General features: G+C 46.6%; 2 protein-coding genes across 2 annotated transcripts; both read left to right on the top strand.

The window, feature by feature from the left end:
- Positions 1–7,635: 7,635 nt before the first annotated feature.
- Positions 7,636–8,250, top strand: LOC136526253 (F-box/LRR-repeat protein 3-like). The gene is made up of 2 exons (XM_066518986.1): positions 7,636–7,848; positions 8,152–8,250. The coding sequence occupies exons 1-2, from the start codon at positions 7,636–7,638 to the stop codon at positions 8,248–8,250; spliced, it is 312 nt and encodes a 103-aa protein (XP_066375083.1).
- Positions 8,251–13,607: 5,357 nt separating this feature from the next.
- On the top strand, positions 13,608–14,222 carry LOC136526252 (F-box/LRR-repeat protein 3-like). Its single transcript, XM_066518985.1, has 2 exons — positions 13,608–13,820; positions 14,124–14,222. The coding sequence occupies exons 1-2, from the start codon at positions 13,608–13,610 to the stop codon at positions 14,220–14,222; spliced, it is 312 nt and encodes a 103-aa protein (XP_066375082.1).
- The last annotated feature ends 3,402 nt before the right edge of the window (positions 14,223–17,624 follow it).

Genomic DNA, 17,624 nt, shown 5'->3' with positions numbered 1-17,624 from the left:
GGCTTATTGTCTATCTGATGAACGAGAAGACCGTGAGGGTGGTAATGTGTTGAAGTACACATGAAGCTATGGCGTCTGCGCCATTATATACGTGAGCGGAGGATACCTTATATACACGAGCTGAGGAGAAGGCGGAGAGACTGGGGATGCACCTACACGTCGTGAAGTTACTGGGACGATGGAGGAGTAATCGTGCAGCAACGAATAGAAACTCACATGGTGATTACTCCCATAACTACCTATTTTATAGCTCCATCAAACAGTCCAAGTGGCAAAACCCACTCCATTGCACGTGTGGCTAATCCTTTGTCTCTCAACTTCACAGTAGGTGCACACATAGGTCACCTATTTAAGTTGAGTTAACATTTAGTCAAAATTGTATACGAAACTATAAGACTCTAATATACCTAGCATTTAATATGAGTATTATGACTTATTTGATTTAATTAAATTAAAAGTAACCCAAGTCTAAATTAAATCCAACATCGATCCCATAGCAATACGCCGTTATACTAGCTTCACCGGTTCTGACCGTCTTCATCACTTAGTAAGAAACCTGTTGGTCAAAACCGTAGCAAACTTACTCTAAGCCTGGCAGCAACAATTCCAAAAGCACCGAACCCTAACATCTCTTTTCCTAACCTTTTCTCTAGTGATTTTGTTTTTTTATTATAAATAATGTATATATGGCAAAATGATTTTGTAGTGCTTGCCTCGTTGGTACTATGACTATGACGCAGGCGGTACTAGCCCTATCGAACTGGCGCTCCGGTTCAAGCACCAAGCGCGGGCATTGAATTTTGCATACGTTTGAACCGGTATAACCGACTAGATAATGTTTACGCCGCGGCACGTACGAAGCATTTGTCAATGCCCCTGCGTGGCAGCGTGCGTGTCTGCGACTCTGCGTGAGCGTTCTGGTCTTCTGTTCCGTAGGACTGAAAAATACTGTTTCGGCTGATTATTATAAGAGAAAAATACTGTTCTAGCAGGACATAAACAGTGACTTTGTGAGTGGCCGAACAAGCTAGCCGGCTGGCTTTAAGCCAGCCGAACACGCAAGGCGTGGCCATCACCGACACCAACGCATCCGCTATCTGATTTGAGCAGCCAATCGGAGCGAATAAATTTCTCCTGGCGAAGCAGTGGAGGCCGTGGAGCCCGTCAAAGGTCACGTACGCTCCGGACCAGAGCTCGATGGACTTCAGGTCTCGGAAATCTTCTTGCTCCGATTTTCTGATGTCTTCTCAGTAAGGGAACTACAAAATTTTCGTTTCCCTCTCGTTGGCCAACCATGGCGTCAGTGGTTAGTTGGAGCCTTGGAGGAAAATGGTCGGTCACCGCACCTCACCTTCCTTTCAGGGCCTTAACATTTTTTGAAGAAGCCAGCAGGTGTTCGTTCATTATTAGTAATAATAAATGAGTAAAATTTACAAGTGATGAGGTGATTCTCAAACTTGGTAGGATGCCAACTAAAAAAAAACTATTTTCAGATCATAAACTTGGTTCTGACTGTCATCTAGGTTTTTAACTCAAAAATTATTATTTTTGATCTCTAAACTTGGCTCCGGGTGCCATCCAAATCTAAACAGATCCTAACCCGCTCTGTGCGCCGGTGGCCATGTGTCATGTGGACTATGGGCGCGTTTAGTTCCCATTTTTTTGGGTTTGGCTACTGTAGCACTTTCGTTTGTATTTAGTAATTAATATCTAATTATGGACTAATTAGGTTTGAAAGTTTCGTCTCGCGATTTCTCACCCAACTGTGCAATTAGTTTTTTTTTCGTCTACATTTAGTACTCCATGCATGTATCGCAAGATTCGATGTGACACTTTAGGATGAAAATTTTTGGAATCTAAACAGAGCCTATGTGTTGATGTGGATCCACATGTGAAGCCTAAATGTCATCTCCATTCTCTCTTCTGACGGTGGACGAGGGACAACTTTAATTGTTGCTGCTGCTAGGGTGGGTGGCGGGACATTGCATGAAGGGGATGGAGAGCATGATGAACAAGGAACAAAAGAAGGGGCACTAAAATGATGGATGGTGGGCGGGCGATGGTGTGTGTGCGAGGAAGAGAGAAAAAAGATGTATATGACACGTGGGCCCTGAATGATGGTCCATGGCAACATGCTAGGTTAGTGTATGGAACCATGTTAGGATTTGCTCAGATTCATATGACACACTGAAGCAAAATTCAGCAACCCGAAAATAACATTTTCTAAATTAAGGGTATTCTAAACCAAGTTTAGAGACCGATAATATTAGAGTTAGAGATGAAGATGACACATTGAAGAAACACCCGTGAATTTCACTCATTAACAAAGGAGACCTTATCATGGAAAATAAGAGTGTGTTTGGTAGAGATCCAGATTCTCGAAGAAACATTTCAGATTTAGATTCTCTCAAAAAAACGTTTCTGGTGATGAATCAAAATCTTGTGAAAACCGTTTGGTTGGTACACTGTATTCTAATTAAAAAATCATACAATAAAAATATTCTTCAAAAAAATAAGAACTTTTTTAGGTGAAGAACAACTTAAATACAACCAATTTTAACTTATTTCACCTAAAAGGAATTAACTAAAAAATTATGGTTGCTTACAAAAGGGGGAGGAGTTACAATCACGCGAAACTAGCTAATAGGCGTTTCTCTTTGCTAGGCATAAAAAGAGAAATGTTTCTAGTGATTCTCGAGTGAAACGTTTCTCGTCTAACCAGCTGGCAGTGATTCTACCGATTATAGTAAGAATCCGAAACGTTTTTGTTCGCCAAATAGAATCTAAATTAAATAGACGTGAGAATGAGATCCCTAAGCAACCCGGTGAAAACAAACATCACGTAGGCAGTCAGGGACACAGCTTTCTTCAGCTGGTTGCACGAGCAGGTACTACCAAAAACGCAGGCGTAGAACTGTAGTAGGGCCGTGAACTTCGAGCAGTTTGCCGCCGTTGTTTGTATATTAGCATTGTGTTTTCTCTTGGCTGAGATTCTGGAACTTTTCTCCCTTTTCAGGTGACAAATTGGCTCGGGGCCGGCAAGCCAACTAACAGGTGATTTTGCTGCACCTGCACGATAATGCACTGCGAAGACCTCGCTTCGTTTTCCTGCGATACCATACGACTCCCAGCCTACTCGTGATTCACGGATCATGAGTGTTTGTTTGCCGAAGATATCGGTTTTCGAAATTGTATCCATTCACAACATACGGTGAATGTTCCGTGGCTTTTGGTCTGCTTTTTCTCTGTTAGTTTTCTTTTGACCTTGTCACGGCTTGAAAGAGTGGGTGAGGCTTCGTCTTATGCTTTTCGATTGAGACTTTGTTTTGCCACTTGCTCTGTATGCAGGTAACTCCAGCAAACTATGTTTTTAAGCTTTCTATAAAAGCTGCGCCAAGGGAAGCAACAATTTTAGTTCGCGGGCAAGGTTTCGATCTTGGATCCTGACGATCCACACCGACAAATGGTTTTCCTCCGTGAATGTGTGCGCCTCAGAAACGTTTTGAACTGAACATTACAATTTTCTAGTTATATTGGATTTTTAACGAATTAGCTAGGATTCTAAGAAGAGAAAGTTCATTTAACCTCCCTCAATTATTGTGCAAGTCCGCTTAATATCCCTTTTAGAAGAGCTTTGGTGCGAAACAAATTACAGGATTGGCATAATCTGGTTGTGAATGTTAGATTACAAGTTGGTAGCGATTCAATTTTATGGCCTTTGAACAAAAATGGTAAATTCACAGTGAAGTCTCTATACCAGGTCCTAGACAGTAATGGTATTAAGGTCACGTAAGAAATTTTGGCGAACAAAATTACCTTTGAAAATTAAGGCCTTCTTATGGTTCCTAAAGAAGAGGGTCATCCTTAATGAAGATAATTTAACTAGAAGGAATCAGAATGGTAGTAAATTATGTTGATTGTGTAGTAATATTGAATCCATCCATCACCTCTTCTTTGAATGTTATCATGCTAGATTTCTGTGGCGTGCTTTACATATTGTGTTTGGTTTAGTGCCTCCTGTCAGCGTGGAATATTTGTTCAATGGTTGGCATAAACAGGGAGGCAATAAGTACAATCCGCTGTTACTGAGCGGTGTTTTTGCTTTTTGTTTGTCGATATGGTTAACAAGGAATGGCAAGGTTTTGAATAATTGTCAACCTAAAATGTATTTGCAGGTTCTGTTCAGGGGGACACATTGGTTATGCTTTTGGACCCAATTGCAGCGAAGTGACGAAGAAAAAGATTGCATCATATATGCATGTGGCACACTGGATCTAGAACGATGGGCTTCTTTGCTTCCCATGGATGGCCCTTTACTTCTAGGCTTAGTTTTAATTAAAAATGTTTGAGAACTTTGTGTCCTTTTATTTGGTAAACCTTGTAATAAGCTTGGTTTGATTTCTCTAGTAAGAGGATGAAGCCTGATGTTATTTTCTTTATCTAAAAAAATTTTAAAACTAGTTTTTTAGACTACTCAACTCTTGAAACCTTTCAACTTACCTCCCTAAGCTGTTTAAAAACAGTTTTGGCTGAAGTGACACCACCCGCCCTACATAGTACATAGCACCACGTCAGTCACGAGGGAGATCAATTAAACTTTAAAAGATATTATATAAATGTTTTTCTAAAAATTATCAATTTTTTTCTAGAATAAATATGCATTAAAAATACTAAAAACCTGATTCCTTATTAAATCATATTTTAATATATTTAAAAGTATATTTGGTCTAAAAATATTTGAATATTTTTTGAATAATATTTTTTATAAAGTCTCATTGACTTTCTGAACTATTGTGAAAATCTGGTTTACCTCACTCGTTGATGAGGCCTCACGTAGGACAACTGAGTTAGTGTTACGTTAGCCAAAACCGCTTCCAAAATTGCTCATAAAAGTAAATAAAATGATTTCAAGAATTGAAGGAGTTTAAAACTTTAGTTTCCAATTGAGGGAGATAATCGGAATTACATAATAATTAAGGGAATCTGATGTACTCACTCCGTTTTAAATTATAAGTCGTTTTGATTTTGGGAGCATTTTTTTTTATTGAAAACTAGCTTGTCCCTTAATTTTCTAGTTGGTCGGAGACGCAGAGTTAGTAGGCCAGCCTTGTACAGGTTGGTTCGTGTTATCGTGTTTTTTTTAGCAACCGGTTCGTGTTATCGTGTGACTTCCTCGGATCAGACTTTCACAATAGTTCAGAAGTGTGACTAGCCGTACTTTTTTCAGCCAACGAATAATATTTTTTTCTCACAATAAATCAGCAAACAGTACTTTCAGCTATGGTTTATCAGCCAAGCGAACAGATCACTGGTTGTAAACTGGACCAGGCCGAGGTGATTTTTTTTTTAATTTTAACCCCTTTTTAAATATAATTTTAAATCTAACACTGTCGGTTTTTTTTAAAACTAACATTTTTGGCCACGGCCTATTGCCCTAGCGCGGCTAAATACCTGTGCCGTGCCATGCATCGTGGCGCGGCACAGGGCTGACGTGGTGTGGGCCGACCTGGGGGGCCGCTGACGTGGCGGGTCTTGTCGCGCCACCGACCCTGGCGCGGCAGTGCCGCGCCCTGATCTGTGGCGCGGTAGGACCAGATATATACCGCGTGCGAGCCCGCCCGCCCGCACGCACCCCTGCCCGCCCGCTCGAACGTCGCCGCCGCCAGCGCCCTGCCTGCGGCCGCACGCGCCCACGCCCACCCGGCCACGCCGCCCCCGCCCCCGCCCGGCCTCGCCCCGCCCCGCCCGCGCCCGCACGGCCCGGCCTCGGCCGCTGAAAGGTCCTAATGGCTAGAGGGGGGTGAATAGCCTAATAAAAATTTCTACAACAACACTTAACCAAAGAGTTAGACAATTATGAGGCGAAGCAAGTGTTGTGCTAGCCTACTCAAAATGCAAGCCACCTACCACAATTCTAGTTTAGATAGTGTCAATTCACACAAGAGCAATGACACTACCCTATGTTAGTGTGCTCTCAAAGGCTAACTAAAGAGCCACACCAACCAAGCATGCAAGCTCTCACAACTAGCTACACTAAAGAGCTTATCAACTAGTTTGCGGTAAAGTAAAGAGAGTGATCAAGAGGGTTATACCGCCGTGCAGATGAATGAACCAATCAATCACGAAGATGAATAACAATGATGACCAATCACCTCGGAATCAATGATGAACATAATGATTTTTACCGAGGTTCACTTGCTTGCCGGCAAGCTAGTCCTCGTTGTGATGATTCACTCACTTGGAGGTTCACGCGCTAATTGGCTTCACACGCCAAACCCTCAATAGGGTGCCGCACAACCAACACAAGATGAGGATCACACAAGCCACGAGCAATCCACTAGAGTATCTTTTGGCGCTTCGCCGGGGAAATGTCAAGAACCCCTCACAATCACCACGATCGAAGCCGGAGACAATCACCACTCTCCGCTCAACGATCCTCGCTGCTCCAAGCCGTCTAGATGGTGGCAACCACCAAGAGTAACAAGCGAAATCCGCAGCGAAACACGAACACCAAGTGCCTCTAGATGAAATCACTTAAGCAATGCACTTGGATTCACTCCCAATCTCACTAAGATGATGAATCAATGATAGAAATGAGTGGGAGGGCTTTTGCTAAGCTCACAAGGTTGCTATGTCAATGAAAATGTGTAAGAGCGTGAGCTTGAGCCGGCCATGGGGCTTAAATAGAAGCCCCCATGAAATAGAGCCGTTGTACCCCTTCACAGGGCACAGCGCGGGGTGACCGGACGCTCCGGTCCGATCGACCGGACGCTGGCCCTCAGCGTCCGGTCACGTGATTCACGCCACGTGTCCTCTGCTTCAAATACTGTTCGTCAGATTTCAACGGTCGTGTGCTGACCGGACGCTCCGGCAAAACTGACCGGACGCTGAAGCCCCAGCGTCCGGTCGTTTCCAATAAGCTCCCCGAGGCGTATTTCTTCGACCGGACGCGTCTGGTCCACCTTGACCGGACACAGACCAGCGTCCAGTGCAATACCCTCGGCACTGTGCTGTCTGACAGCTCGACCGGACGCAGCCTTTCAGCGTCCGGTCGCTGAGTGACCCAGCGTCCGGTCAGTAGACCGACGCCAGCATCATTTCGACCAACTCTATTTCAACTCTAACTTCTTCACCCTTGCTCAAATGTGCCAACCACCAAGAATTTGCATCCGCCGCAATAGAAAATAGGCATTCCATTTACCCGAAAGCGCCGAAGCCCGCCTCGCAAGTTTGGCGGGAGGGAGAGAGGGACCCAAACCCATCTCAACCCTGCAAACACCACCTCCTTTGTAAATGTGCCAACACCACCAAGAGTACACCACCATGTGTATGTGTGTTAGCTTTTCACAATCATTTCCCAAAGGATGTTAGCCACTCAACTTGCCACGTGTGGCTACCGACCTACAAGGGTGGCTACCGACCAGTGTAACTATGGCAGAATAGCCCAAAATAACACACCTTCAGAGGCGCTTGTCTTCTACCAAACACTAAGCACCCCTCGCTGTCGCTGGACCTGCTCACGCACGCGCGGGTGGCCGTGTGCGACCCGCGTGACCGCAAGTCCTACCTCCTCGCCAGCCGCGCCTTCGCGCGAGCCGAGGCCTGTCCCACTGTGTCGCCACTGAGGACAGGGAGATGGCCGCCCTCGCCACTGCCACGGGGCTCAGGGAGCTCGTCATGGACAAGTGCCTCAGCGTCACCGATGTGGGGCTCGCCAAGGTCACCGTCGGGTGCCCTGGGCTGGAGAAGCTCAGCGTCAAGTGGTGCCGTGAGATCTTTGACATTGGCATCGAGTTGCTCACCAAGAAGTGTCCCGAGCTTCGCAGCGTTGACATCTCCTACCTCAAGGTAGCATCCCTGAAATTCGTATCAGTCTCTTTGGTCAATACTACGATTGGTCTGAAGCCTCTGATGGATTTAATTGAAAATGATTGTGACTTGACCTGTTGAGAATTTAGAAGTGTTCAATCATCTGTGAACTGACTAGAATGGGGGACAAATGTGGCAATGCTAGTAGGATGTTGTTTCCTTAAAAACATTAAGATTCTTCTTAGAGTTTAATAGTTTATGAGATTGTTCTCTTGCCAACATAGATGCTATTTCACGTGCGTGAATCAAGTGAGCTCCAATTTCTTGTCTCTTGTTTTGCAGGTGAGCAATGAATCCCTTATATCACTCTCCACTCTTGAAAAGTTGGAGGACATAACAATGGTCTACGTCTTGTTTACAGACGATGATGGCCTACTGTAGGGTCGAGATGACAGACTAGAGGGGGGGTGAATAGTCTTTTCTAAAACTCAATCGCGTCGGCTAACCGATACAAATGCGGAATTAAAACTATCGGTCTAGCCAAGACTATACCCCACTATATATGTTCACTAGCACCTTTCAAAGATAACAATTATGTAACAAAGGTGTCGGGCTAGCTAGAGCTCTCTTAATCAATTCTAGGAGCAAGGTCACACAAACCTATGCCACTAGTACTTTAAGTAATAAGAGAGCTTCTACACATGCTAGTAAGCAAAAGCACAAAGCTAACTAAGCTCACTAGCAATCCTCAATAACAAGGCAACCAATGCCTAATTAGAGAGCACAAATACTTAGCTACACAAACTAAGCAATGTGACTAACAAGGTTACTAAAACCAAATTAGCCACGCAAGGGAGCTACTTCTATGCTACACAAGCAAGAAGGTAATTAGCAAGCTACACAAGCTATCTAATTACAAGAGCAACTACACAAGCTTAATATGTATAAAAGTAATTGCAAGCTTGTGTAATGGGGATGCAAACCAACGGGAAGAATAAGGTTGACACGATGATTTTTCTCCCGAGGTTCACGTGTTTGCCAACACACTAGTCCCTGTTGTGTCAACCGCTCACTTGGTGGTTTGGCGGCTAATTAGCATCACCCGCTAAGCCCGCACGTCGGGCGCCACAAGAACCTACCCCTTGAGTGAGGGTAGCTCAATGACATGCTTTACTAGAGTTGCTCTTCGCGGCTCCCGCGGGGCGAGCACAATGCCCCTCACAAGCACTTCTCCGGAGCGCCGCACAAGCTTCTTGCGGGCTTCCACGGAGACCACCACCAAGCCATCTAGGAGGTGTCAACCTCCAAGAGTAACAAGCACCACCAGCTTGCAACTCGATCACCTAGTGCCACTCGATGCAACCTCATGATGCAATCGCACTAGAATCGCTCACTCACACAATCGGATGATCACTATCAAGTATGTGTGAGATGGAGGGCTCCTAAGCACTCTCAAGCATGGACACAAAGTCCCCCAAGGTGCTCCACCCTAGCCATGGCCAAGAGCCACTTCTATTTATAGCCCCAAGGGCTAAACTAGCCGTTACCCCTTCACTGGGCAAAAGTCAGGCTGACCGGACGCTCCGGTCGTGTTGACCGGACGCTGGACCTTAGCGTCCGGTCGCCCACAGACGGCCACGTGTCCTGATTCCAACGGTCACTTGACCTGATCGGACACAGCGGTAAAACTGACCGGACGCAGAATCCTCAGCGTCCGGTCGTTTCCAGTAAGCTCCCCGAGGCGTATTTCTTCGATCGGACGCGTCCGGTCCACCTTGACCGGACACAGACCAGTGTCCGGTGCAATACCCTCGGCACTGTGCTGTCTGACAGCTCGACCGGACGTAGCCTTTCAGCGTCCGTTCGCTGAGTGACCCAGCGTCCGGTCAGTAGACCGATGCCAGCATCATTTCGACCAACTCCATTTCAACTCTAACTTCTTCACCCTTGCTCAAATGTGCCAACCACCAAGAATTTGCATCCGCCGCAATAGAAAATAGGCATTCCATTTACCCGAAAGCGCCGAAGCCCGCCTCGCAAGCTTGGTGGGAGGGAGAGAGGGACCCAAACCCATCTCAACCCTGCAAACACCACCTCCTTTGTAAATGTGCCAACACCACCAAGAGTACACCACCATGTGTATGTGTTAACTTTTCACAATCATTTCCCAAAGGATGTTAGCCACTCAACTTGCCACGCCACTCGATCCTAGCGACGATGCAAAGTTAGATCACTCGAGTGGCACTAGATGACCGATATGCAAACAAGTTTGCCCCTCTTGATAGTACGGCCATCTATCCTAAACCCGGTCATATACTTCTCTACACACCTATGACCGGTGAAATAAAATGCCCTAGGTTATACCTTTGCCTTGCGCATTCCATCCCATCTCCTCCAATGTCGATGCAACACATGCACCAACATGATCAACAATGATATGATGCACTTCATATCATCACGTGATCATATTGGTTCATCGATCTTGACTTCACTTGCTCTTCACCGTTGCCATCGTCCATCGGCGCCAAGTCTTGCTCAAGCTTCACCGCCACGCGGTCCATCACTCCAAAGCCTTCGACTTGCCCTTCGCGCTTGCAACCGGTCCATCAAGCCAAGTCTTGTCTTGATCTTCTCCACCTTGATCACATGACTCAATGTCATGTCTCATGTGCAATAAGCTCCTTCATCATCACATGTGTGAGCTTTGCAACATCTCTAAGCCATTTTCACCTTCATGGCATATGTTGCTCACACATATGTACCTATGGACTAATCACCTGTGTATCTCACATAAACACAATTAGTCCACCTAAGTTGTCACTCAATTACCAAAACCAAACAAGGACCTTTCACCCCCCCTCTCAGAACACACCTCAAGGAGCAATTCCATTCTCTTTTCAAGATGTAGTAGTAGTACTAGCTAGTTGGGAGTTAGGGAGAGATGCTAAGGTTCCAGAGGAGTCCTCAGAGGTGCGGTATAATCTTGTATTGCTCCTTTGTAAGACTCAGTTATTTCATATATTCATCTTCTCTATTTACTTAAAATACCTATTATGGTTATCTAGTTCTTACCTTAGTGGTTATCTATAATGATGGTTAGTATAGCGGTTTATACCTTGGCATGGGATCTCCGTTCGACCGAATGCTCTAGTTTTTACGTGAAACTAGAGTAGTAATCGATAGTGTAGACATGGTGTCTAGACTATAGGTTACCTGAGTTTGCGCCTAACCCCACGGATAGTTGTGGTAGCCCCGGAGGTGACAGCTCTGACTAGGCCTTTGTAATCCACCACGTTCGGGTTGGTGTTTTCGTAGAGCTTTTTGGTAGTCTGACCCCGATCACCCCTTTCCAGTCTTTTTGAGGATAAAAAAGGTACTGTTGCTCCAAAGTGTCTTGGTGTGATCACTATGTTTGACCTCTGCTTAGTTAATCTCTTTGGTCCGCTCTAGAACATAACCACAATAATGGAGAAGTAAATAGGAACCATGAACTCACCCGTTGTCCTCCTAGCTTAGTTTGTCTACTCTTCTATCTTATCATGAAGTTCTCCTGTGTGTGTCACTTATATAAAACTCCTATCTTTTATCATTTACCCCCATATTAGTCTAGTCAGTATACTAGTTAGTGGATACATGATGGTCAAATATCAACTTCTTTAACCTTTGCTTCCCTGAGGATAAATACGATACCCTAGAATACTCCTGGGTAAAAGCTACAACGGTATCCGTATGCTTGCGGATTTCTCTATTTGCATTAACAAATACCAACAACTGTCCCTTGCGGTGCGGCCCATGTAGTCTGCCGTGGTGTCGGGGACCGAATACTAGGGTACCCAAAGAGGAGGAGCTAATAACCATCAAACATTGATGCTTCCAAATAGACAAGAACACAACTACACTTCTTACCCATACGACCGAAGGTTGGCTACGCCTCGCCCGGCCCCAAAGGGTTGGCTCCGCCTCGCTCGACCCCTGAGGGCTGGGCTCTGTCTCACTTGACATATGGGGATAGACTCTGCCTCGCCCGATGACTAGGGACTGGCTCTGCCTCGCCCGACGACCGAGGACTGGCACCACCTCGCCAGACCCCCGAGGGTTGGACTTCGCCTCGCCCGACGGTTGAGGGCTGGCTCCGCCTCGCCTAACATTCAAGGGCTGGCTCCTCCTCGCCCGATGTCTGAGGGCTGGCTCCGCCTTGCCCAATGTCTGAGGGCAGGCTCTGCCTTGCCCGATGTCTGGGGATAGGCTCCACCTCACCTGATGTCCGAGGGCTGGCTATGCCTCGCCCGACGTTTGAGGGCTGGCTCCACCTCACTCGATGACCAAGGACTGGCTTCGCCTCGCCCGACCCCGAGGGTTGGACTTCGCCTCGCCCAACGACCGAGGACTGGCTCCACCTCACCCGATGGCTGAGGGCTAGCTCCGCCTCGCTCGATGTCTCGGGGCTGGCTCTGCCTCGCCCAACGTATGCACCCTACTCCTTCATGATGACGAGCATAGGGTAAGACAGGACACTCAAGTCAACCATAGTATCGAGGACCATACCCAGCGTGCCTGTAGGAAAGTACCATCATGATATGACGGGACGTGCGCTTTAAGTCCTTCTAGGCATGACAGAGCCCGAATAGTGTTGTGGGCGTCGACATTTATCCTATAGGGTTATGGGCGCCGGCATTTGCCCTCAGACATGAATCCTGATGGCAACATACGACAACCACTATGGTCCAAGAACGAAACTTATGTCATCTACAGTAACGAACATGGGGCCTCTATGCCATCTACTCCCCATAGGGTCACGGCTCAGCACCCTGGTGCGCCGCGCCGTCCACCAGGATGGGACGGGACGTGACCACTTGCTGAACAAAGCCAGAGTATGGCCCTATCAGGATCAGCGAACGTGCTATCCCTGGCACCGTCTGCCGTGTCAGCAGGGTAGGCTCAAAGGAAAAGGAAGACCCGGCACCTTCGAAGGACCTTCTCTGCCTTTAGTTTTTCCTCTTTCTCCCATATGTAATCCTTGCTCCCCCTTGATCTATAAAAGGGAGGGTAGGGCACCCCACTAAGGGGATGGATCAATCCTACACACCACACACCACATAACACACAGCTGAGCAGCAACCGAGTTCTCAACGCCCTTTAGAGCTTTCCATTAGAGACTTGGGACCTGCCCATCTCTTGACCGTTTGTACCCCATACTATGAACCTTTCAGTGCTAATAACATGAGCAGCAACAACAGACTGGACGTAGGGACATTCTGCCCAAACCAGTATAAACCTTGTGTCTTTTAGCATATCATCCGGGCCTAACACGCAACAACTACAAATTTACTAGTTGGTGTTTACTCGAAACATCGACACATGGGTACTTAGGGTCAGACCCCCATAGCTAGTCCTCAAGCGCCTTATATCTGCTTGGTGACACCATCTTGATCGAGTCCGAGTAGCTTGCCATGAAGCCGATCAGCTCCACCGATGATCCGAGCGGTGAAAAGGAAGCTGACCAGGTTTTACTGGTGACTTGGGCAGTGAAAAATCATGCCAACCAGTTTAACTGGCCTACCAACCTACAAGGGTGGCTATCGACCAGTGTAACTATGGTAGAACCGTCCAAAATAACACACCTTCAGAGGCGCTTGTCTTCTACCAAACACTAAGCACCCCTCGCTGTCGCTGGACTTGCTCGCGCACGCGCTGGTGGCCGTGTGCGACCCATGTGACCGCAAGTCCTACCTCCTCGCTAGCCGCGCCTTCGCGCGAGCCGAGGCCTGTCCCACTACGTCGCCGCTGAGGACAGGGAGATGGCCGCCCTCGCCACTGCCGTGGGGCTCAGGGAGCTCGTCATGGACAAGTGCCTCGGCGTCACCGATGTGGGGCTCACCAAGGTCGCCGTCGGGTGCCCTGGGCTAGAGAAGCTCAGCGTCAAGTGGTGCCGTGAGATCTTTGACATTGGCATCGAGCTGCTCGCCAAGAAGTGTCCCAAGCTTCGTAGCGTTGACATCTCCTACCTCAAGGTAGCATCCCTGAAATTCGTATCAGTCTCTTTGGTCAATAGTACGATTGGTCTAAAGCCTCTGATGGATTTAATTGAAAATGATTGTGACTTGACCTGTTGAGAATTCAGAAGTGTTCAATCATCTGTGAACTGACTAGAATGGGGGACAAATGTGGCAATGCTAGTAGGATGTTGTTTCCTTAAAAACATTAAGATTCTTCTTAGAGTTTAATAGTTTATGAGATTGTTCTCTTGCCAACATAGATGCTATTTCACGTGCGCGAATCAAGTGAGCTCCAATTTCTTGTCTCTTGTTTTGCAGGTGAGCAATGAATCCCTTATATCACTCTCCACTCTTGAAAAGTTGGAGGACATAACAATGGTCTGCGTCTTGTTTACAGACGATGATGGCCTACTGTAGGGTCGAGATGACGGACTAGAGGGGGGGGTGAATAGTCTTTTCTAAAACTCAATCGCGTCGGCTAACCGATACAAATGCGGAATTAAAACTATCGGTCTAGCCAAGACTATACCCCACTATATATGTTCACTAGCACCTTTCAAAGATAACAATTATGTAACAAAGGTGCCATGCTAGCTAGAGCTCTCTTAATCAATACTAGGAGCAAGGTCACACAAACCTATGCCACTAGTACTTTAAGTAATGAGAGAGCTTCTACACATGCTAGTAAGCAAAAGCACAAAGCTAACTAAGCTCACTAGCAATGCTCAATAACAAGGCAACCAATGCCTAATTAGAGAGCGCAAATACTTAGCTACACAAACTAAGCAATGTGACTAACAAGGTTACTAAAACCAAATTAGCCACGCAAGGGAGCTACTTCTATGCTACACAAGCAAGAAGGTAATTAGCAAGCTACACAAGCTATCTAATTACAAGAGCAACTACACAAGCTTAATATGTATAAAAGTAATTGCAAGCTTGTGTAACGGGGCTGCAAACCAACGGGAAGAATAAGGTTGACACGATGATTTTTCTCCCGAGGTTCACGTGTTTGCCAACACGCTAGTCCCCGTTGTGTCGACCGCTCACTTGGTGGTTCGGCGGCTAATTAGCATCACCCGCTAAGCCCGCACGTCGGGCGCCACAAGAACCTACCCCTTGAGTGAGGGTAGCTCAATGACATGCTTTACTAGAGTTGCTCTTCGCGGCTCCCGCAGGGCGAGCACAATGCCCCTCACAAGCACTTCTCCGGAGCGCCGCACAAGCTTCTTGCGGGCTTCCACGGAGACCACCACCAAGCCATCTAGGAGGTGGCAACCTCCAAGAGTAACAAGCACCACCGGCTTACAACTCGATCACCTAGTGCCACTCGATGCAACCTCACGATGCAATCACACTAGAATCGCTCACTCACACAATCGGATGATCACTATCAAGTATGTGTGAGATGGAGGGCTCTAAGCACTCTCAAGCATGGACACAAAGTCCCCCAAGGTGCTCCACCCCAGCCATGGCCGAGAGCCACTTCTATTTATAGCCCCAAGGGCTAAACTAGCTGTTACCCCTTCACTAGACAAAAGTCGGGCTGACCGGACGCTCCGGTCGTGTTGACCGGACGCTGGACCTTAGCGTCCGGTCGCCCGCAGACGGCCACATGTCCTGATTCCAACGGTCACTTGACCTGACCGGACGCAGCGGTAAAACTGATCGGACGCAGAATCCTCAGCGTCCGGTCCTTTCCAGTAAGCTCCCCGAGGCGTATTTCTTCGATCGGACACGTCCGGTCCACCTTGACCGGACACAGACCAGCGTCCGGTGCAATACCCTCGGCACTGTGCTGTCTGACAGCTCGACCAGACGCAACCTTTCAGCGTCCGGTCGCTGAGTGACCCAGCGTCCGGTCAGTAGACCGACGCCAGCATCATTTCGACCAACTCCATTTCAACTCTAACTTCTTCACCCTTGCTCAAATGTGCCAACCACCAAGAATTTGCATCCGCCGCAATAGAAAATAGGCATTCCATTTACCCGAAAGCGCCGAAGCCCGCCTCGCAAGTTTGGTGGGAGGGAGAGAGGGACCCAAACCCATCTCAACCCTGCAAACACCACCTCCTTTGTAAATGTGCCAACACCACCAAGAATATCACCTTGTGCACAAGTGTTAGCATATTTTCACAAACATTTTCAATGGTGTTTGCACTCCACTAGATCTTAAATACATATGCAATGAGTTAGAGCATCTAGTGGCACTTTGATAACCGTATTCCGATACGAGTTTCACCCCTCTTAATAGTATGGCAATCAAACTTAAATGTGATCACACTCTCTAAGTGTCTTGATCACCAAAACAAAATAGCTCCTACAAAATATACCTTTGCCTTGAGCTTTTTGTTTTTCTCTTTCTTCTTTCCAAGTTGAAGCACTTGACCATCACCATGCCATCATCATCATGCTATGATCTTTATTTGCTTCACCACTTGGAGTGTGCTACCTATCTCATGATCACTTGATAAACTAGGTTAGCACTTAGGGTTACATCAATTCACCAAAACCAAACTAGAGCTTTCAGCCGCTCGCCCACGCCGTGCCCGGCCACTCCCGTCGCGCAGCACCCTAGCCGGCCACGCCACGAACGCCGGTGCGTCAAGGCCGCCCGCTCCTAAGGTACCTTCCTCTCGATTTCATATTTTTTATTATTATCTAGTATAGTTAGTATTTTTTGTATCCCTACGGTACCCCACGTGCCCTCGCAATCCTCGAGCGGCCGACGCAGAAGCAAAAGAGTTGATGATGGCCTGCTAGTGCTATCATTTTTAGGAGTATGTAGGGGCATCGAGGCTATTTTCATTGACTATTAGTGTCTTTGACCAAATTTATATAATAGCGTACTAATATTTATGATACATAATAGGTACTATTACATTAAGCATGGAGTTTACTTTCGTAATAAACTTATTAGGAGGTAGAAATATTGATACCGTTTTTTAGTTTTGATCAAACTTAAACATATTTGACTACTCGAGAAGCAAGATGTGTATTTATTTTGAGACGAAGAGATTACTTGTAATTTTAGAACCAAAGTTTTATATGGATTGATTATGTATTTATTATCTAGTATAGTTAGGATTTTGGGTTTAGAGATTTAGGCTAGTTAGGTTAGTGAATTTGTTTGTGATTTGTTTGTGAACTTACTAATGTTAACTTGAATTTTGTTAATTTGAATACTCTAACGTTTTGTTTATCAGTTTGTAACAGGATGGCCCCTCCCACGCAGCACCCATTGTACCCTATTCTGGAGGTGGAGTACGACGACCAGCACCGAGCACACATCTTGAGTGACAATGACGCAGAGGTGTCCTTGCCTCCTTTGAGGCCCCGCACTCACACCAGGGCGCATCAGTGGGACAAGCGTTATACGTCGTACATACGGCGTGCCGGCTTCCTCGAGCTTGTCCGTGTTGTCAACCATGGTCTTTCGCCCCTTGACCCTGCACTACTTACTGTAGCTGTAGACAGATGCGAGTGCATTATTTGTACGTAAACTTTCTTGTAACAAATTGGAGGCAACTAACAGTCGTTCTATTCTTATAATAGGTGGAGGCCTGAGATCCACACGTTCCACCTACCTTGTGGCGAGATGACCTTGACGTTGCAGGACGTGAAGGCTATTTTAGGCCTTCGGTTGGGGGGGGACTTCCAGTGACAGGGATAGTTGACAACGATCACTGGAGGGAGCTGGTGGCTCAGTTTACTGGTTTTTTTTCCACCAGACGACGATGCTTTCAAGAAAAATAAGTGAGTAATTCAAGCCTATTTAATACTTGCATTGCTTTACAGCTGGCATCGGGTCTCATTTTC

The sequence above is a fragment of the Miscanthus floridulus genome, chromosome 19 (assembly GCF_019320115.1).
Source record: "Miscanthus floridulus cultivar M001 chromosome 19, ASM1932011v1, whole genome shotgun sequence".
Classification (NCBI taxonomy): Eukaryota; Viridiplantae; Streptophyta; class Magnoliopsida; order Poales; family Poaceae; genus Miscanthus; species Miscanthus floridulus.
The sequence above is the reverse complement of the archived record's forward strand: the minus strand, read 5'-3'. Positions and strand labels throughout refer to the sequence as shown.

What these genes read in the sequence shown, in the direction of transcription:
- LOC136526252 (XM_066518985.1), top strand. Translation starts at nt 13,608, where the DNA reads ATGGCCGCCCTCGCCACTGCCGTGGGGCTCAGGGAGCTCGTCATGGAC. An exon ending in TTGACATCTCCTACCTCAAG is followed by an intron (nt 13,821 to 14,123) that starts GTAGCATCCCTG and finishes CTTGTTTTGCAG; the next exon opens with GTGAGCAATGAATCCCTTAT.
- LOC136526253 (XM_066518986.1), top strand. Translation starts at nt 7,636, where the DNA reads ATGGCCGCCCTCGCCACTGCCACGGGGCTCAGGGAGCTCGTCATGGAC. An exon ending in TTGACATCTCCTACCTCAAG is followed by an intron (nt 7,849 to 8,151) that starts GTAGCATCCCTG and finishes CTTGTTTTGCAG; the next exon opens with GTGAGCAATGAATCCCTTAT.